Source organism: Tyto alba, unplaced genomic scaffold (assembly GCF_018691265.1).
Source record: "Tyto alba isolate M040663 unplaced genomic scaffold, T.alba_DEE_v4.0 Super-Scaffold_13, whole genome shotgun sequence".
Classification (NCBI taxonomy): Eukaryota; Metazoa; Chordata; class Aves; order Strigiformes; family Tytonidae; genus Tyto; species Tyto alba.
The window spans coordinates 39,430,516-39,452,699 of NW_024881275.1; the positions used below are offsets into that span (position 1 = coordinate 39,430,516).

General features: G+C 41.9%; 1 protein-coding gene across 4 annotated transcripts in view; it reads left to right on the forward strand.

Moving 5' to 3' along the window:
* The window catches only part of SPIN1 (spindlin 1), a 57,904-nt gene that overhangs the window by 22,675 nt on the left and 13,045 nt on the right, over positions 1–22,184 (forward strand). For 3 of the 4 annotated variants that reach the window (XM_033005073.2, XM_042787666.1, XM_033005074.2), the window contains exon 2: positions 10,199–10,424. In XM_033005073.2, coding sequence (XP_032860964.1) covers positions 10,373–10,424 — 52 coding nt within the window. In that variant the 5' untranslated portion in view covers positions 10,199–10,372. Of the gene's footprint in view, positions 1–8,682; positions 8,802–10,198; positions 10,425–22,184 lie in introns of those variants that run through there. The other variant, XM_033005075.2, reaches the window with a different exon arrangement.

Sequence of the window (22,184 nt, forward strand, 5' to 3'; positions counted from 1 at the left end):
GTTGGTTTAAAATACTGTTTTATAATACTGATTCTGATTAATTTCTTACTGCTGCCTTTAAAAAGTGGCTGATTTATACAGTCATAGTTTAATTCAAACTACGCCTTTTACAAAATTAAGAGTTCTTAAATTCTACTTTCAATTACGGGAGACAGACTGCTTTAATGATGTATGTTGTGAGGAAAATGCAGTGAAAATAAAGAAACGATACTGTTGTCTAAGTAGCAGCTACATTTTGCTAATTCAAGAGGAAAAAAGCATGGATATGAAACACTGTAAATTATACTTTCAGACTTTCTGGATGTTCATTCCTTTTTTTTTTATTGTGTAAGAATTTTGAATGCAGTCTTCAGGAGTTCCATGTGCATGTGTTCTTGTGTTGTGGTTTAACCCCATCCAGGAATTAAGCAGCTGTTTGTTCAATCCTCCTCCTCCCCCCCGTGGGATGGGCAGGATAATCAGGGAAGAAAAGTCAAGCTTCTGGGTTGAGATAAGAACAGTTTATTGAGTAAAACAGAATAACAATAATAATTGTAATTACAATGCAGATAACAAAAAAGATAAATAAAACCAAAGAGAAGACAAGATACACACTGCAGTTGCTCACCACCTGTTGACTGATGCCTGAGCAGTGATTAGCACCTCCTGGCCAACTCCCCCCAGATTCTATACTGAGCATGACTCCTTATGGTATGGAATATCCCTTTGACTAATTTGGGTCAACTGTCCTGGCCATGTCCCTCAAAGCTTCTTGTGCACCACCTTGCTGGCAGAGCATGGGGAGCTGAAAAGTCCTTAACTCAGAATAAGTGCTAATTAGCAACAACTAGAACATGAGTGTATTATCAACATTATTCTCACACTGCATCCAAAACACAGCACTGTACCAGCTACTAGGAAGAAAATGAACTCTATCCCAGCCTGTGCTAGGTTTCTGTGGCGAGGATTTTAGCCCCCTCCCCTGATACTATAGCAGTGGCCCTTGTGAGAAGATTCTCGAAAGCTCCCCCAGCTCCCAAATCAGACCCACCTCTGGCCGAGGCCAAGCCAATCAACAATGGTGGTTGCACCCCTGCAAGAATGTATTTAAGAAGAGGAACCTTAGAGGGGTTGGGGGACTTGGGAGGAGAAGTTATGAGAAAGATGGAACACCCAGGTCAGTGGAAGGAGGGAGAAGGAAAGGGGGAGAGGCGCACCGGAACGGAGACCCCAGTATCCCATGGTGAGACAGCAGGGCCACTTCCCCCTGCCGCCCATGGAGGTCCACAGTGGAGCAGAGGCTGACCTGAAGCCTTTGGAGAAGCCCGCTCCAGGACAGGAGCCTGCGCTTACAGGAGGCTGGGACTCTGAGAGGAGAAACGGCTCCCACTGTTGTAGTTCAGCCCCGGGAGGACTGCAGCACGCAGGGGTGACCCACGCCGTATCAGCTCCGGAACAGCTGCATCCCGTGGGGAGGACTCACTGCGGAGAAGGTTCATGGAGGACTGTCTCCGGTGGGAGGGGAGCCACCTGAAGCAGGGGAGGAATGTATGACATTTACCTCACCACCTGAGAAGGCAGGAGTGGCCAGCTGACTGTAACTTCCACCCCCTGCCCCCTGCGCTGCTGGAGGAGGAGGTGGAGAGAGATGGGGAGCAGAGCTGAGCCCGGGAAGAAGGGAGGGCTGTGGGGAGGTGTTTCTTCGGATGTGGTAATGCTTCTGACTGTCCCCTCTTGTCTGCTAAGTGTTGTCTTTGTTTGTTAGTGTTTGAATTAAAGTGACGTTTTCTTCTCTTCCCCTAAGGAGTCCCGTGACTTTAATGGGTGAGCTCCCCCTTCCTGTCCATAGCTGGATTCTTTCAGCCATTTGTGGTTCATTTTCTCCTTCCCATTCCTGATAGGTGGAAGGGGTGAGTGAAGGGCTGTGGGGTGCTGAGTTGCCCTCTGGGCTCAAACCATGACATAGCCAAAACCAGGATGTCTTGTAAAACTATACTAATCGTTTAATTTAAAGAAGTTAATATTAAAAAAACCAAAACAAACCAAACCAAAACAAAAAATAACACACAGAAAGAATCAAACCCACAAAACACTAAAAATAAATCCACTTTTCACCTGAAATACCACTTCAAACTTTAGTGGAGCTACAGTAAGGACGTGCTGAAAGATGGTTTAGGTCAAACTTGTTCAAGCTGTTGCCTGAAGTAGATGACTTCTGAAAAGTTGAGAATCTTTCTTCCACTATAGCGTTTGCAGGTTTTTTAGAATTCAAGTATGTCAACTTCCCTGGTTTTATGCTATAATATGAAGGTATTGTCTTCAGAACTTAACAGCAAATCCTTTTTTGCACTATATTATGGTAAATAGCCCGTCCATTTATTCATGCTAAAATGTTTTAATAATCTATAAGTATAAATTGCAGTGTGCTGTGTGTCTCATTCTACATTGTTAACACAGTGTTAAAATACAGGAGTTTTCTGAAAAGTTAAAAATGTTTTTATTCAAGTCCTGAATCATTATACGTATATAGTCCGATTGCTAGAATTCATTGAGCATATGTATGTGCTGCTTTCTCTTTAGCAGAAACAGCACAGTATTTGCAGTCCCATTGTCGACAAAAGTCACTTGAATTGACAACCTATCAACAATAGATAGTTTGCACAGATTTCAGATTCTTTCAATCTTCTGAATAATCTGAAGTTGCATCATTATAGCATTGTAGTGTGAGGGTAACTTAAAATTTTATATATGTTTTTATATCTATCATAGAATCACAGAGCGTTTTGTGTTGGAAGGGACCTTTAAAGATCGTCTAGTCCAACCTCCCTGCTGTGGGCTACATCGGATTGCTCAAAGCCCTGTCCAGCCAAATACATGCACGTGTATGTGGGGTGTGTGTGTGTATTCACACACAGCCGCATGCCAGTGGTGCTGTTCCTCTACAGTTGTAGACAAACAACAATGCGTCTGTGGATAGAGGAAAAACTGCAGTGGCTATCAATAGGGGAGGGATAGTAGTACTTGATTTGGGGTCCTTCAGCTCATAAATCCGTAGTTCAAGCATTGCTCTTCATGTTTGTCAGCTGTAAATCACTATCATGTTCAGAGTTTACATACTGTAATCTTCCTTCTCGGATATTAGATGTCACTACCCATGCACAAATCCTAATGATAGGATAAAAAAAGTTCTTAATAACCAGTATTTCAGTATTGTGGTTTGAGCTCAGAGGGCACTTGCACATGATGCAGCCACTCACTCCCCATTCTCCCCCAGTGCTGGGAAAGGAGAAAATTAAGCCAAAAAGGCTCAGAACTGGAGGTGAGATCAGGGAAGGATGAATCACCCATTATGGTCATAGGCAAAATACAGACTCGATAGGGGAAGGAAAAAAAAAAATCACAAATTTTATACAGACCCTCAGCAGCACTTAACAGAGTAGGACAGTGAGAAACATTACCACATCTTGAAAACACCTTCCCTCACCCTTCCTTTCTTCCCAGGCTCAGCTTTGCTCCTGATATCTCTACCTGCAGGGGCCAGAGAATGGGGGGGTGCAGTCAGTCCTGCTGCTTTTTCCATTGGGGGTGGGGGGATAGAACTTCTGGAACTTCTTCCCACTGCTCCCTCTCACAGGAGACAGTTCTCCACAAACTTACTTTCAACTTGGGTCCTTCCCATGGGCTTCAGCCCTTCCCGAGCTGCTCCAGCGTGGGACACCCCCGCATGCTGCAATCCTCCCAGCGCTGAACTACAACAGTGGGGGCTGCTTCCCACAGGGTCCCAGCATCCTTTGGGTGCAGTCACCTGAGATTGCCTGTGGCCCCCCACGGACTCTGTCAGTGTCTGCTCTACTGTAGACCTTCATGGGTGTCAGTGACGGGCCACCCTGTCCTCTCATCATGAGATACAGGGTGGGGGGCAGGTCTCTGCTTCGGGACACCTCTCCCCAACTCTCCTATTTATCCACTGACCTCAGTGTTAACACAGATGTCTCAATTCCTTCTCACAAGTTTGATTCCTTCTCACAAGTCCCTTCTTAAATACATTATCGCAGAGGCGGATCTGACTTGGAGCTGGGGGAGCTTCAAGAAGCTTCTCATGGGGGCCACTGCTGTAGCCCCCTCCTCTGCTGCCAAAACCTCTGCCACTCACTCAAACCCAGGACAGCTGGCTGAGTTTATAGGATACTTCAAAATAAATTTGGAATTTGAGGACTAAATTTTTGTACAATGGGAAAGTGTTTGGGGTTTTTTGGGGAAGGAAAAAAAAGTTTTGCAGAACTAAAATGAGCATATATTTTTATTGCCGCTGTTATTTAGGAGTTATTGTCACTTTAAGATTGCCTTTGAGGAGGGAAGTGCAGAACACTTGCATAGGATGATCCTTTCTGCTCATATGGTAAGAATTAGGAAGTCTAAATAACATACATGATTCATCCAACTTACTAGTGCTGAAACCATGGTACTACTACAGCTGAAACATGTAACAGTCTCCTGAGCAGAGTTACAGAAACCAAAATACTACTCACCAAGGAATCTCTTTGGCTGGTGTATTTTATTTCAGAATGACTCCTTCCACAGAACAGTCTTGTGGTGTCTTGGTCCTCCACTGAACAGCTAGCTGCAAGTGTAAACTTCCAGTGCAGGAGTTGCATGAAGATGTTGGGAGTTTGCCAGCTGGTGCCAGAAAGCCTGTCCAGTGGTAGCACTGAAAGCAGGGGCAGACCTCCTGAGGAGGTGCAAGCCTATAGCTAATGTCAGAGAGTCTATAATCTGAATTTGCAGTTTTGTATATGACTTAAAAGCAGCACATTCTATTACCCTCCCTCTCCTTCCAAACTTTTACCCCTAAAATAATGCCTCGGCAAATGTTCTGATACCGTTTCCTTCTGTGTTCATGATGTTAAAATTTAGATAAGCTATTTAGGAGTGAAGCACTTTGTGGTTTTGGTGCCATGAGCATTAATTATCACAACTATGTTTTTGTGCTGCTAACATTCCTCTTCCATAGATAGTAGGGTCATCAGCTTTCACTAGGATGCAGTAAATAACATTGTGCTGCAAGTTGTGGTGAAATGCATGTAATTTGGTGGAAAAACAAGCATGAACGTTAACTGAAGTTTAAGCAAGAGAATTATTTTAGGTGGTTACACTTACTTTCATGGAGTTCACAGCTCATATAAAAACATATTAATGTTTCTAAATAACTAAGTTTATAGAAGGGTTATGCTGGTTCACAGTGAAAGCCACTGTCTGTGTATATGCAGGTTGTTCCTCCTTTTGCTTTTATACTGCAAAACCAATAGTTTTCTTAACACAGCTTTATTTTTTGTCTTAATATTGTCTTCGTACTCTGGTAGTATGGTGTACTATTCTTATTAAAACTGGTAAGACTGGTAGCTTGTGGGCCTTGCGTTTTTAGTCTAACATTTAACCTTCTGTGAAACACCACAATATTTAGAACACTGTGAGACAAAGTAGTCATCTAATTTCTGGTCCTCCCCTCCCCCCCCCTCCAATAAGTGTGCTGTGATCTAGGAAGGTTTGTAAAAACATAAGCAAAACACCTGGGCTGGTGAATAGTTGCAGCCAATTACGAGTTAAAAGAATGCCTGTGAAGCCTGAAGCTGCACTGCTGGTAACCTGTGCTGTCAGGTTTTGTGGAAGTCTGTGCATAACTGGTAAGCAGTGGCACTTCTCTTCTGGAAGTTTCTGGCAGTCTGTAAAGACTAGTATAACTTGGTTTGGATGTGTCACTTTGGATCCAAAAAAGCTACTTGTGGTGTTTTTGCTATATCTGCTGCTATCAACAGAACTATCCTAGAAAGGAAATGGTTTCATAAGTCATTTTACATATAACCAAACAAGGACTTTCTACTCTTCCTTAACCATATAGTTTATTGTTACTGAGTAGGTCAGAAGCATGTTTTGGTTTTGTGTTTTCTACTTCTGTGTGGAACATTACATTCTTAGAGACATGTAATAAAATTCTATAATAAAAGGTTTTGCATTTTGTGAGTTAATTCTGTTTCTTGATGTTTTTCCATATTAAGAGTTTAAGATATTTGCATGAGGACATCAAATGTGTTTTATCATTCACCATATTTAAGAATCCTAACTTTTATGGGTTTTACTTTATTTTTAATCAATTGAGACTTAGTTACATATGTTTTAAAAATCAAGATGTTCTCATAGTAGATCAATTTATTTTCACAAAATCAGGTTTTATCCCTCCTTATTAATATCTTCAGAACTGCATTGTGCAACTGAAATGTAAATTGAAATCAGAATGCTAGTTTTAGGAAAACTCAAGTTTCATTTGCTTTCAGTGAAAATCCTCAGCGACATTTTAAATTAGTAACAGTTCCTGGCGTAGTTTCTAGAAAATAGGTTTGAAGCGCTGAAACAGGTTTTGACTTCTGTAGCCTTGTGTCCTTAGGTTCAGAGAGCACAGTGAAAACACTTCATTAAGCGCTAGCAAATGAATTGTGACTTTAAAAGGATTAGGAAGTAATTTTCCTGTTTGGAGGTATGACTTCAAATTTGTGGCGTAGTAATGATTGGAGACATACCATAGAAAAGGTTATAACTCGTAGAAAGCCACAACTTTTGTGGTGTGTTAGCTAATTTTGTGAACATAACTATTTAACAACAAGTGAAATTAAAATATCTACATAGTACTTCATATTTTTGCCATGAATTGGAAATCTTGATGGTGGGAAGTATATAATACATATAGGTGTTATGAAATATTTACAGCTTCTTAAATAACAACTCAGTGGCTTACTGCAAAAATGTATGTTAGTTTCTAAATCTGAATGATTTTCACTGTTTGTGTGTGTGAGGGGGGTTGTGTGGTTTGAGTGTTTTGGGTTTTTTTTTAGTAGAATAATATAATATTAGAGTTATTAGAGATTAGAGTTTTTTCTCAACTAATAGCTCTCCTGGAGGAAAAAAAATAATTCATCTCTATTGAATGCTTATGCAGTGCCTGTGAGTCTGAATGTGGTAGTGTCCTGGGTTGAGTGAGTGGTGGAGTTTTTTGGTGGCAGGGGAGGGGGCTATCGGGGCGGCCCCCTGTGAGAAGCTTCTCGAAGCTCCTCCAGCTCCAAGTCAGCTCCACTTCTGTTTGGAAAAACTGAGCCAATCAGCTGCACCTCTGCGATAACATATTTAAGAAGGGACGTGGTGACGAGCAGTGGGACTTGTGAGGAGGAGTTGCTGCAGCTGCATGAACACCAAGGTCAGTGGAGGAACGGAGGAAGAAAGGAGGGGGGACGTGTGCCGGAGCAGAGACCCCCCTGTATCCTGTGGTGAGACGGCAGGGCGGCCCCCCCCTGCCACCCATGGAGATCTACGGTGGAGCAGACATTGATTTATGGCCTGTTGCTCCTGCTCAGCTGATCAAGGTTCTGTGCCCGAAGAAGGCCGGGGTCTTGTGGGAAAAGGCAGCCCTGCTGCTGTAATTCAGCATGGGGAGGATTGCAGCATGCGGGGGAGTCCCACGCCGGAGCAGCTCGGGAAGGGCTGCCGCCGTGGGAGGGAATCCAGTCGGAGGAAGTCGGTGACCCATGATGGAGCAGTGTGGGGAACGCTGCGGCCCATGGGAGGAATTCATGTCGGAGAAAGTTTGTGGAGGACTGTCTCCTGTGAGAGGGGGACCACGATGGAGCAGGAGGAACAAGTTTTGGACACTCACCGAAGATGAAGGAAGTGGCAGGACTGACTGCACCCCCCATTCCCTGCCCCTGCGCCACTGGGGGAGGAGGTAGAGATATTGGGAGCAGAGCTGAGCCGGGGAAGAAGGGAGGGTGGGGGGAAGGTGTTCTCAAGATGTGGCAATGCTTCTCACTGTCCTACTCTGTTATGTGTTGTTAGTGTCTGTAATAAATGTATGTTCCTTTTTTCTTCCCCTAACGAGTCTGCCTTTTGCTCATGATCATAAAAGGGGGATTTTCCCCATCCCAGTCCTATCTCGAACCCCAAGCCTGGCTCTCTGTCCCTTCTCATTGCCGGAGGGGAAGGGAGAGAGCGCTTATGCATTGTGGTTGGCTGCCAACCAGGCCCAAACCACGACAGGTAGTATATCACAGCAGTGCTCTGAATTCAGAGTTTGTTTCATAATCAGTGATGCTTCTGTATTAATGTGTTTTAATCCATAATAAAATAGTTTTGAGCTTAGTAGAAAAAACAGTCCATATGCTCTGTTCTAGTAAATTAGTTAAGTAAGCTATTTGCTTTTTGTCCTGGTTGTGGCTGTGATAATTTTCTCCCTAGTAGCTGGTACAGTGCTGTGTTTTGGATTCAGCATGAGAAAATGTTGATAACACTGGTGTTCTAGTTGTTGCTAAGTAGTGCTTATCCTGAGCTAAGGACTTTTCAGTTTCCCATGCACTGCCAGCAAAGAAGCGCACAAGAGGCTGGGAGGAAACATGGCCAGGACAGCTGACCTGAACTGGCACAAAGGGATATTCCACACCATAGGCAGTCATGCTCAGGATAGAAACTGGGGGGAGTTAGCTGGGAGGTGCCAGCTGCAGTTGGGGGACTGGCTGGGAATCAGTCAGTGGATGGTGAGCAGTTGTATTGTGCATTGCCTGTCTTTCTTGGGTTTTCTTTGTTTCTTTTATTACTTTTCATTACAATTACTGTTGTTATTATTGTTATTCTCTTCTCAACACAGAAGTTTTACTCTTTTTCCAGATTCTCCCGCCTGTCTCACTGGGAGGAGGGAGGAGTGAGCAAGTGTCTGCATGGTGCTTAACTGCTGGCTGGAGTTAAACCACAACACTTCCTATTGCATCTTCAAGTGTTTTTTAAAAGTTGGTTATTGGTGCTTTGGTATTGTTCAGCATTGTTGTGTATACACTGGTAGATTTCAAGAAGATATGAAATGTGGGAAAAATTAATACGTTCTTGTAAATTAATTTTAAACTTTAATTTCACAAATTCTTGACTCTGAATGTCAGTGTTAGCACTTCCAAAAATAGTACGAATCGTTCTAAAAACTGCAAATCACTGAATGCTTGTCTCTCTAGTGCTGTTTATTCTTAGGACTACTCCTCTGTGTTGCTGTAATTTTCCTAGAAGTTAATGGGTGTGATTCATGGGAGAATTGACAAGTGTTGTTAGATGTAGATGCATTTTTCTGCATAACAATTTTACCATACCTTAAGGCCTGTCCTTTTATGTTCCCTTTCTCAGTAAGGCAGGAGCATGAGGTACACCCTTTTTTCCTTTCAGCTGGGTCACTAGTTAGAGACATTCCTTTGTTTTTAACCACTGTATGAAAATTGACAGCAAGTGCCAAAACTGAAGTAAAAGAGGTAAGACCAGCACTGATTAACAGATTACAGAAAACGGGATTGCAGCAATGACATTTCTTAAGGAAATGAGGCCAAAAGTATGATCTGACCTCACTTGTCTTAGTTGTGTGCAGCACTGAAGTAACGGATTAATCTGGATAAATGTTTCTTGTGCAAAAATATTAGTCTGAAATAAATTAATTTGCACTTCAAATTCTCAGGTGATCACAAGTTTCTGTAATTAAATCCTGAAAAGGACTTTAAAAAGTTATCCTCACTTACCTCCCTTATCTAGAGGAATGTGGTGACTGAATGTTTTAGGAATCTGATGAGTTTAGGTGTAGAGAATTGCCAGAAACTTCTGCAAATCCTCTGAATTGATGACTTCCTCAACAAATTGGTGTCTTGAGCAGTCATTGCAGTGGAATCAGTGTCTTTGATACCTTTTGTGTTGGAATTTTTCAACATAGTTTTTTTTTTTTAATTTTATGAAACAAAGTTGTGCTGCTACATGGGTATGAGAGTGTTTTATTTCTAATAAAAGGGAGTAGTTGATTTGTGCTACCACTGGTGAAGGTAGTACAGTTTCTTCTGACATAGTAGTCCCTGTACTAAGCTCAGTGGTTTTTAAGCTTTCCTTTCTATATATAGTTGACTTTGATATCGAACTTGCCTGTGAATATGAAGGGAAAGCAGCAGGCCTAGTGTTTGTTTTGCTGTATAAGTTCTTGCCTGTATTCCCTCTTTTTGCTGAATGTTTTGAGAGTAACAGAATATGAAGGAGCTTCCTGTTGAGTATGAAAACAAGCATTAAATTGAAACAAAATATTTTTGACTTAACAAAGCCCAGTTAATGCTTATGGTAACCAAGTCTTAGATCAAACTATTTATACTTTACCTGTTTTGTTTTTCAGAGTACTGTAATTGAAAGTGCATCTTCTGCATTTGAGGAAGGACACATTCATGGTTGAATGGTGGATTAATAAGTAGCTGTCCTATTCCAAGAGGAAGAAGATATCCTGGTTGTTGGGAAGAACTGGATTTTCACCCTAGTCCAGCAGCTTTGCTGCTCACTTAAACACAGATGAATGAAGACCCCATTTGGAAAATCACCAGGTCAGCGGTCCAGAGCTGATGCAGGTGAGGTGTTTTTCTGTGTGGTTTTGTTTGGTTTTAGTGGGTAAGAAGTATTCTTACTTTATAGGGGGATGCATGGATGGATGGATGGATGGATGGATGGATGGATGGATGGATGGATGGATGGATAGATAGGTAGATAGATAGATAGATAGATTATAGATAGATAGATGGATGGATGTTAATGGTTTAATGAAGTTACCATTCCTGTCTTAAAAGAACATTTCCTTTTGTTATAGAAGCTGGTGAACTGAAAAGACATACATAAATTTATTTTAGCTGTATAGGCATATATATAACAAGTGCTTAAAAATGTAGTCCATAATACCGAAGTTTTGTTAAAAACTGTAGGTTATATAAAATTCTAAAAAGGAACAAAATCAGTGTTGTAGGATTACACTGACATATTAAGGGAAGAATTGCTCTTTTTCATCTCAAAGTGGTGGAACATAAACAGAAATGTATTCACTGTATGTTTACAATTTAGACTAAAACTCTTCATGGTTTTCTAGAAGCTGATCAGCTAGTAATTTTAAAAGGATCTCTTGAAAACAGTACAAAAATGCAAATACTGTTGCTATTGTGTGTGCTCTCTAAACTGAAGTAGGTTAGTCAAAGTATTTTAAAGCAATTTTTTGTTCAGAGAAATACAAAATATAAGTAAGTGTTCATCCTCTTATGACTAGTTAGGCTTATTCAAAGTTTTGCAGCTTGAAAGACTAGTTAATCTCAGTCAGTCTTGTGTGCTCTGTAGTAAGGTGTATCAGCAATGATGCAAAAAAAAGCATCAAGTGACCGGTGAGGAGTTGTTCTGTAGGTTGGTACTTGATCCTGTATAAATTAAGCTAGACTGTGCTTCGGCTGTGCATTCTGCCTCAGCTAGTATGGCACAGAGACTAGAAGTTATCATTTGCAAGTTAGAAATTCAGCAGACCAGCAGCTTGAGAACAAAAAGGTTACAGATGAATGTTGTTCATTCTTCTGTTCAATTACTTGCTTTTTAATTGAATTTACAGAAAAGCAGAAGTCACTAGTTGGTGACCTGTGTGAGTAAAGACTTTGTAGACACATGATGTAGCATATTTTCTGTCACCAACCATTGTGAATTGGTGCTTTTCTAAAAAAACTCAAGAAACTAAGCAGTTGTCATGTGTAATTGGGAAAGCTCAGTTTACTTTGAAAATACCCAAGCAATAGTCCATTCCGGTGCTTTCAAATACTTACCCAATTCATTGAGAACTGAAGTAACTGATACCGGAAAATTTCTCTGAAACCCTTTGGAAATTTTCAAAAGTGTGTTTACCTGTGATTAGCTTACATGAATGTTGATTTGCTATTACTCATTTGAAACACCTACTGATGGTAAAGGTAACTTCAGCAAATCTTTTAAATAAATGTTTTCAAAAAAGCAAGAGACCCAGTACAAAGAGGTACAAAGACTTACTGGTTCGGTGAGTTTTCATTCCATCAACTGATGAGTCATCCTTCCTCTTGACTCTAGCAGAATACGTGTGAGAGTAGAAGTGTATTTGTAAGAGAAGAGAGAGGTGAGCAGGCTTTGACCTGGTGCTTAAAATGTGAACATGTTGACTTCTAAGCATTAACCAGGCATGAGAATTCAGATACTAGGTTTTTAAGGCAACTGTTTGAAGTTGTTAAATAAAATTCTGCTAAGTGACATGCAATGAGAAACAAAACTACAGCACAGATTTGAAGTGTCATACTGCGAAACTTACGTAGAGGGTAATTGTGTGGGGCTGGATTTTGTTTTGAAAACCCAAAAAAGTTAAGCTAGGACATTTGACTTAAGTATGTTGAGAAGAAAACTTGGCTTTCTGTTTATTCTTTTGGCTCTTTTTTTTTTTTCTTTTTTTTTCTTTTTTTTTTAAAGGGAATTCTTAGACTTATTTTAAGCGTCACATTTTCTATTACTCATTCATTATAGTTTGTCCTATAACTGACACCATGCCAAATTGTCATTCAAATTGATAGATTTATTTAGATGTCATTTTTGCTTTTAATATCTCTATACATAAACAGTTACAATTTGTCTTTTTGAAGGTTTTTAATCTTAACTGAGAAGTCCTTAACTTACATTCATTTGATTTATGTAGTATCACTGTCATTTGAATACAAACAGAAATCATACACACTTGGTCTGCCTCAATTCTTGGCATAGTTTTGGTGTAGTCTTGGGTGTTGCCAGCTTTCAGCCTCTGGCTGTTATATTCTTGAGGAAGATAGCTGCTGACCTCCTTGCTTTTGTTGCTCCTCTTCCTGATCAGATTTGATGATGGCCTGAGGCTAGATAGCTTTTACTGCTTGAGGGGAGGGGGAGGAAGGGTGTATGGAATGATCATCTCTTTATTTCTTGATTGTGGGTATGCATTAGGAAAGAGTTCAGCAGGCAGCTGTCATTACGAGACTGCATAGCCCGCTCTTCAATGAAGACTGAGCATGGGACTTTTAAAGGCAGCTACTGAGCAAGACAGAACACTTGTGTGTCACAGCAGTAGTTTCACTGGTAGTGGTCAAATTCTTCCTTTGAAAAGAACAGCAAATAAAGTAATTGAGCTTATCAGTTTATAAAATTATGATTTTGATGGCTGGAAGAAAGTCCTTGCAATGTGATATAAACTAATATTATAGTGCATTAGTTGTTTGGGGATTTTTTTTATTTTTTAAATAATGTCTCTAAGAGGGAAAGCTATCAAAAATGCAACCAGGTTAAGTGACAGAGTGGTTTAAGTCATAGCTCTCCCTCTTTTTAGAAGGAGAATTCGGTTACAAACAGGTAGAGAGATTTCCTGAGTTCTATTTAAAAGTTTCTTCGCTAGCGAAGAGTAACTTCTAGTCTTGCAGTTGTGACAATGTGCTATGTGTTAGGACTAACTACATGTCAGCGATCCTTCTGACCTTTTATAGATTTTTAAAGTGGTTATGGTGATGTTTTTGGTTGGGTTTGGTTTTGTTTTGGATTTGTTGGCATTACTTGTGGGGGTGGGAATGTTAAGGATTTACCCTAGTTAAGCGATTATTGAACTTGACAGTTACTTTATTTGAAATAATTAGTAACAACAGTAACAATGGTGGTAGCTGACATTTGTTACCTACATAATTGGAGAGATACAGGTTGGCTGGATGGCTGCACCTAAAGAGTTAGCCAACAGCTCAATATGCAACTAGAAACCAGTAACGAGTGGTGACCCTCACAGGTCTGTGCTTAGTAACTTCATCAGTGACATAGGTAGTGAGATTGAGTGCACCCTCAGCAGCAAGCTTGCAGATGTCACCAAGCTGAGAGGTGCAGTTGATTCACTAGAGGGAAAGGATGTCTGTCATCTGGAGGGACCTTGGCAGTCCTGAGAAGTGGGACCAAGAAAATCACATGAAGTTCAACAAGGCCAAGCGCAAGGTCTTTCACCTGGGTTGGGCAATCGTCAATATCAATACAGACAGGGAGACGGAATGGATGGAGAGCAGCCCTGCAGAGGACTTGGGGGTGTACTGGTGGATGAAAAATCAGACATAAGCCTGCAACGTGCGCTCTCAGCCCAAAAAGCTGCTTGTATTCTGGGCTGCATCAAGAGAAGTGTGACCAGCAGGTCAAGGGAGGTGATTCTGCCCCTCTACTCTTCTCTCATGAGATCCCACCTACAATACTGTGTCTAGCTTTGGGGCCTCCAACATAAGAAGGACATGGACCTGTTGGAGCAGGTCCAGAGGACACTGCAGACATGATCAGGGGCTGGAGCACCTCCCTTTTGAGGATAGGCTGAGAGAGTTGGGGTTGTTCAGCCTGGAGAAGAGGAGGCTCTGGGCAGACTAAATTGCAACCTTTCAGTTTATAAGGGGGACTTACAAGAAAGATAGAGAGAGGCTGTTGTGGTTTAATCCCAGCTGGCAGCTAAGTCCCACTCAGCCACTTGCTGGCTCCTCTCCCCAGTGGGACGGAGGAGGTAATCAGAAGAGTAAAAGTGAGAAAACTTGTGGGTTGAGAGAAAAAACGTTGAATAGGTAAAGCAAAAGCCACACACAGAAGCAAAGTAAAATGAGTTCATTCACCAGTTCACACCGGCAGGTGCTCAGCCAACTCTAGGAAAGCAGGGCTCCATCATGTTTAACAGTTACTTCGGAAGACAAACGCCATCACTTTGAATGTCCCCCCTTCCTCCCTTTTCCTCTGTGCTTATACGATAAGCATGACCTCCTACAATATGGAATATCCCTTTGGTCAGCTGGGGTCAGTTGTCCCAGCTGTGTGTCCCTCCTCCAGCTTCTTGTGCACCTTCAACCTACTTGCTGGTGGGACGGTGTGAGGAGCAGAAGAGGCCCTGATGCTGTGCAAGCATTGTTCCACAGTAGCTAAAACATCAGTATGCTACCAACACTGTTCTCAGCACAAATCCAGAACATAGCCCCCTGTCGTGGTTTGAGCCTACTCAGCAGCTAAATGCCCCTCAGTCGCTCACCCACCCTCCCCCACTTGGGAATGGGGAGGGAATCGGAGGGGCAAAGGGAGACTCACGGGTTGAGATAAAAACAGTTTAATAACAGTAACAGAACAATACGCTGACAGCAATATCAGCAGGTAATGTGCCATACAGCTGCTCACCACCCACCGACCAACACCTGCCTGCTCCCGGCCGGCGATCCCAAACACAAAGGCCCCACGGCCACACTCCTGGAAGTGGCAGCCCCTCACGGCCCTCTCCTGCCTTTATATAGTGAGCACAATGTGACGTGACATGGAATATCAGGCAGTCCGGGCCCAGCCCTCCAGCTGTGCTCCCCCCGCCCCCCACACGCCTGCACACAGTCAGGGCACACGGAACTGGAGAGTCCCTGAAATCTCAGTGTGCGTCAGCACTTCTCCAGCTACCAAAATGAACATGAACTCTATTCCAGACCGAACCAGGACACCCCCATACTAACTACTGTGAACAAATTTAACTCTATCCCAGCCAAAATCAGAACAGAGGCTTTTTACCAAGGCCTGTAGTGACAGGACATGGGGTTATGATTTTAAACAGAACGCGATTAGATTGAATATAAGGAAGAACCTTTTTGCAGTGAGGGTTGGCGAGACACTGGAACAGGTTTCCCAGAGAAGTTGTGGATGCCCCTCCCTGGGAGTGTTCAAGGCCAGGTTGGATAGCGCTTTGAGCAACCTGATCTAGTAAAAAGTACCTTTCCCCAGCAGCAGGGTTGGACTAGGTGTGCTGGGTTTCTGTGGCTAAGTTTTAGGTAGTGGGAGAGGGAGCTAAAACAGAGGGCCCCTGTGAGAAGCTTCTCGAAAGCTCCCCCAGCTCCCAAATCAGACCCACCTCTGGCCGAGGCCAAGCCAGTCAACAATGGTGGTTGCACCCCTGCAAGAATGTATTTAAGAAGAGGAACCTTAGAGGGGTTGGGGGACTTGGGAGGAGAAGTTATGAGAAAGATGGAACACCCAGGTCAGTGGAAGGAGGGAGAAGGAAAGGGGGAGAGGCGCACCGGAGCGGAGACCCCTGTATCCCATGGTGAGACAGCAGGGCCACTTCCCCCTGCCGCCCATGGAGGTCCACAGTGGAGCAGAAGCTGACCTGAAGCCTTTGGAGAAGCCCGCTCCAGGACAGGAGCCTGCGCTTACAGGAGGCTGGGACTCTGAGAGGAGAAACGGCTCCCACTGTTGTAGTTCAGCCCCGGGAGGACTGCAGCACGCAGGGGTGACCCACGCCGTATCAGCTCCGGAACAGCTGCATCCCGTGGGGAGGACTCACTGCGGAGAAGGTTCATGGAGGACTGTCTCCGGTGGGAGGGGAGCCACCTGAAGCAGGGGAGGAATGTATGACATTTACCTCACCACCTGAGAAGGCAGGAGTGGCCAGCTGACTGTAACTTCCACCCCCTGCCCCCTGCGCTGCTGGAGGAGGAGGTGGAGAGAGATGGGGAGCAGAGCTGAGCCCGGGAAGAAGGGAGGGCTGTGGGGAGGTGTTTCTTCGGATGTGGTAATGCTTCTGACTGTCCCCTCTTGTCTGCTAAGTGTTGTCTTTGTTTGTTAGTGTTTGAATTAAAGTGACGTTTTCTTCTCTTCCCCTAAGGAGTCCCGTGACTTTAATGGGTGAGCTCCCCCTTCCTGTCCATAGCTGGATTCTTTCAGCCATTTGTGGTTCATTTTCTCCTTCCCATTCCTGATAGGTGGAAGGGGTGAGTGAAGGGCTGTGGGGTGCTGAGTTGCCCTCTGGGCTCAAACCATGACACTAGGTGACCCTTAAAGGTCAGTTCTTTGAGGTGAAGGGGTGAGGGTGGAGAGAAGTAATTCTGTGATTTGGTAGATAAGCTGTAAAAGTAGTCTTGTACATTAACAAGTAACTTTTATATGGGATTTACTGTGCTTTACAGCATTATTGATGCAAACATTGTATTTTAATATTTATTCCCTTCCTTTTTTAAAGATGTTTGCCACTTCCAAGAAGCTACATGAACACACAGTGATTCAGAACAGCTAGATACTTTAAGTGGAAAATAAGGTTTTAAAAGTCTTGCCTATAAAATTGTTATCATCTGGGTGTAGATAATATAGCATCGATATAGTCTTTATATTATTCATTTTTCCTCCTGATTAAAAAATACGGTGAAAGCATGGGAATAGTTTATGAACTTTATATTTGAGCGGTCAATCATGTAAAATCATAAAATCATTGGATTCTGGGAGACTTTTGGATCATGTACCGGCTACAGAAAACTATCTGGAGGTACAGATAAACTAATGGTCGTGTCAGATATTCATACAGGGTAAAATTAAATGCATTAAGAAAGGTTTTTGCAACTGAATTTGATTTCATTCTGTTGTAGAGACTTACCAGTCAGTGACATTACAGGTGTGGTGGCTTCTTTGAAAAAACCTATTTTTATCCATCTTGTCTGCCTGCCTGCAAAGGAAATGCTTTTATTTGCTGTAGAGTAGGTGTAAAGGAAGAGGTACCTTTAATGAAAGTATCTAGGATTTTGAAATCTGTGTACTGGAAAACATACTTCTTAGTTCCATTTGGAGAAATAAGAGGGTAGAATTGAAGATGGAGAAAAGAAGGAAAGATAGACTTTGTATTTTTTCACAACAATAGTACATGGCTACAGCCTCTGTGAGTTTGTCAAGTACAGAGTCACTTCCCAGGATACAGTTTCAGCAGTGTGCCTGTCTCTAATTACTGTATGTCTGTCTCCAATATAGGGGAGTACAGATTATATATTTTTTAAGCTAGCATTTTATAGTATAATTGATTTTAAAGTAAGTTGTGATTACCCTTATGTTTACACTTACTTTTGGTTTCTTTTGGGTCTAGTGATCACCTGTTCAATGCTGTATAAGTGAAAGGCATGGTCCCCTAGCAGATATCTCCCAGAGGTACAGAATCCCACCAGACTGCATGATGGTCAGGACCAATTGTAATACCTCTACTGGGTGATTTGAAAACATGAAATAATTTCTTAGTAAAGAAAAGAACTAGGAGACGTTAAGACATATACAAGCTTTTGTAGTTTTTTCCCATTTAAAAGCAAATGTAAGTTGTTGCAGTAGTGTCTTTGTGATCTAAGGAAAGAGATTCCACTCCTAGATGTGACTTACTTAGGATTGCAGTGAAATCATTCAGCAGAATTCACTTTATCTCTGTACTTCTGGTCTACTTCAGTTAAAAACTTGTTCTTTCCCCAAACTCTTTTAAGTTGGGTTTGGGCAATGATAGGTGTGAATAAGTATGTTGAAGTATTTCTTGGGTACCTGAAAGTAATTCTGAAATAACCTTCAGATACAGAATAATTCCCATGGGATTACCACTGCTCCAACAGGAAATACTGAAAGTGTCCAGCTTTTGCTGATAATTTTAAACACAGGGGATACTGAGAGAAGTAAGATATTTTTGGTGTGTTTTGAAGAGCCTATCTGATTTTCATGGGTTGAATGAAGTGCTCTGTCTGATGTTACACTAACAAAAACATTGCCAGTAGCTTTCTCCCATCCTTCACCCTATTCTCTCCTCCTATACCCCCCAGCTGAAATGACATGTATACTTCCCTTGGAGTCAACATCTGGAAAGTATGGTTTTTTTAGTGTGTCTTGTCTTACCCTTTTTCTTTATCTGTCTTTGTCTAGAGCAAAGTAGAAGTATTCAGAAACATGGTTTCTAGTTTTGCTGTTGAACTTTAAGGATATATTGTAAGGATCTGTTAGGAGCAGAATTAACCAAGCCTCAGAAAAAAAGAGACCACATGACAATTAAATGCTTGATTCTATTGCTCTTGGTGATAATGGCCTTCATCCACCTCAAATGACTAGTTTTTGCAGCTATTCAAAGACTACATCGAGTTAGCTGCTTGAAACATGTTTTATTTTGGCATGGGACAGATGAGATTTTTGCAAGGACGAGATGATGGCTACAGAGGTGCTTTGTGGTCTGCAGCTATTCCTCTGTGTGACAAGGGCTGTTCAACATACTTTTTGTATTTTTACTACTGGTGCTCGTGTCTGTTGGAACATACATGCTATCTCTGGATGTTAGTGTAAGCCCCTATTACAGAAACGGTCTTTCACATGCTGCTGTTGAACAGCTAGAAGTGTGCACATCTTACGGATACAATTTTGGGGCTTACAGCATTATGCAGTGTATGGTCTTAAAGTGTGATACTAGTTTCCTAAGTTATAAAAACTGCATTTTCTTGGGGTTTTATTGGGGTTTTTAAATAAATATCTGTAATTGTTTTAGCAGTTATTTTGTTTTAGATGTTTTTGGTAATAAATGGGAGAAAAAGCAGTTTGAAACAGTTCCTGTGGGTTACTACCATTTCATCTGGACATCATCCTTTGGTTTTGGTGACTGAAAGGTGATCAGGCAGTGAAATTTGGCAGTGTGATGGGGGAGGGTGCATGTGTGTGTGTTTAACCATACACCCAGCCCACCACCTCAAAGGTTACCTGCAACTCCAAACTATGGTTGTTATTGAACTTTGGCCCTATGAGTAGCTCATAAATTTCTTGCAGCGTTCCAGTAGTAGTGGAAGAACCACTGCTGAAGGAATTCTGGAGCCAGAAAGATTCAAGCAGGCATATTTATCAGATAATTCTGATTTTGACCTTGTTACTATAATACGCTAAATGTAAGGATTCTGTGCTGTTCCACCCCCCTATTTAGAGCAGCTGTAGGGGATAGAAATGTTCATGATTCGCTGAACAACTGCTACAGTTTCTGCAGCTGCCTAGCCAAGTGAAGTGCTGCACAATTAAATAGTATAACCTGAGATGTCTTTAAAAGGAGTTTGCATCTTCTTCAGACATTACTGAATTCAATGCAAAACCAAAGGCGAATTCTGGCAAATAGGCTTGTGGTCAGTATGAGAGTGAGTTTGTTCTAGGATATTCAAATACTTGCTTTTCTGTCTTCGTGAAAGCTTGTTATATTTGTATTAAACATCCAAATGCCATAATTTTCTGTATTAAACTGGAAGCTTATCTTAAGGTACTGACTGACATAAGAAGCTGAGCAGTACATAGTCGTCTTAGTTGGCTTTGGTTTAGAGGTCACTACGTAAATGAACAAGTTGGATCCTATCAAAAATAAGAGGTTCCCAAGGTGAGAAGCTAGTGAACAAGGAAAATGCCCATTCCCAGAAGTCTTTGCAGCTTCTCATTTGTGTTTGTTGCAGCTTCTGTAGTAAATCTTCCTTCTGTGTACCTCTAGCATTCCTATTCTTCACTTTGTAAGACTAATGGTTTGCACCTCCCTTCTTATGTACAGGTTCACAGTCCTTGAGCAGAGGACAGAAAGCAAGTTTTGTGATGAACCATTCTGCAGAATACATGGGTGTTACTTCTGTAGTGGCTTTAACTATTTGACCTAATTTAGACAAAATCTTGCTTTCTCTCATCAGCCAGTAATGTGAAATATATAGTGCATGTGTTCGTGTTCTGATGATGCAGTTCCTGTACGGTATAAGAACAGATCCTCTTTCTAAGAATTCTGCTTTTATGAGAACATGGTTTATATTACTCATTAATAAAACGAAGTCTCCTCATATACAGAAGAGGTAGCAGACAGTATGACCAGAAAGTTTGTTTTGTGGTTGTAAAATCCCAGTCTTTTGGGTTTCTAATCAAGCTTTTTGTGACACCATTTTTTAACTTCCAGCTAATAGTTCATATAAAGATGCAGTTTAATTTTTTGGTCTTATAACAGTCAAAAAAATTCCAAATAGGACCTTTACTGTAGTAATTGGCATGTGAGGCTTAATTTTTGAAATCTCTGCGGTTCACATATCATTACAGCTGGAAATGCAGGTTCCTGAGGGCTTGATATGAGCTTGAGCATCATAAACATAAGATGTAGTATTATTTTAATTCTGCCATTTCTGTAACTTTGTATATGTCCTCTTTTGTATGAAAATGAAAAGATTAAAATACTTATGAAGACTTGAAGGTTAATGGTGCTTTCAGCGCTTGTCTCTTGTGTGACACTACTACTGTCATGAAAGTTTTCAGCACATATCTATTCCAGAGCTATGGTTGGAACAGACACAGTGTTAAATTTAAAAGAATTGGTTTGTTTACTTATATAGAGAAACTCAAATATTTCTCTGTAGGTGTTAATTTAAGCATCCATAGTTGAAATCCTGTGCATGCTTGTACATACACATTAGATATCAGAGTTACATACGTGGCAGTCCAGCACTCTGACCAGGTTCTTTCAGATATTGCAGACAAGGAGGTTTTAATGTTTTGATACCAGCTGAAGACAATTGACATTACATGGGATTCTGATTTAGGAGAGCAATCTACTGGAATCACAACACAAGTGTAATACAGCAATTACACTGACAGTGGCTATCACAGTGGCCCTTTGATAGTGTGAGCCACCCCTCTGCCTTTTGTCCTGAGCCCTGTAAAAACTCACATGGTGGGCCCGTGGCTGACGGAACTTCTCTGTGCTGTAGCAACCAGGAGACTTGGTGGCTGCCTGTCCTGACCGACAGGCTTGGTTCTGTCCACCATGTCTGAAGTGGCAGATTTCAGCATGGTGATTTGCAATTCTTGAGTATTCCTCCACCACCATCTCCCTTGCCCACCCCCCATCCCTCCCTGATGGCTGGCAGGGAGCTGCCTGGCGCAGCAGACAGCACAGCCCCACAGAAAGTCTGCCTGTTGCAGTGCAGGGTATGTAGGAGAATCTCCAGTCCTTAGTACTGAACCTGGAGCGTCCTCTATGGTGAGGATAACCTGGTTTGCTCCTTTTCCCCATAAACATGTTGGTCATCCATTCTAGGGGTGTGTCTCCTGGTTTAGCTGAAAATTTAGTTTGGAAATCAGTTAACTAACTCTTAAGATAAAACATCTCACAAGAGAATGCATCCGCTTGACTTTTGTCACGGGAGCAACCACTTTAAAGTTACGTTCTTTTCCTGGATCATATGAATAGTCATCATGAGTGTTGTGGTTTAACCCTGGCTGGCAGCTGAGTACCACACAGCCACTTGCTCACTCCACCACAGGAGGGATGGGAGGAGAATCAGAAGAGTAAAAGTGAAAAAAAAAAATCTCATGGATTGAGATAACAGTTCAATAATTAAAAAGAGATTAAATTAATGAGAAGAAAAATGTAAAGAAACTAGAAATGAATAACACAGGGGAAAATAAAACCTAAGACAGACAAGTGATGCAAATGAAAACAATTGCTTATCACCAACTGACCAATGTCAGCCAGTCCCCAAGCAGCAGCACACTACACCACACACACA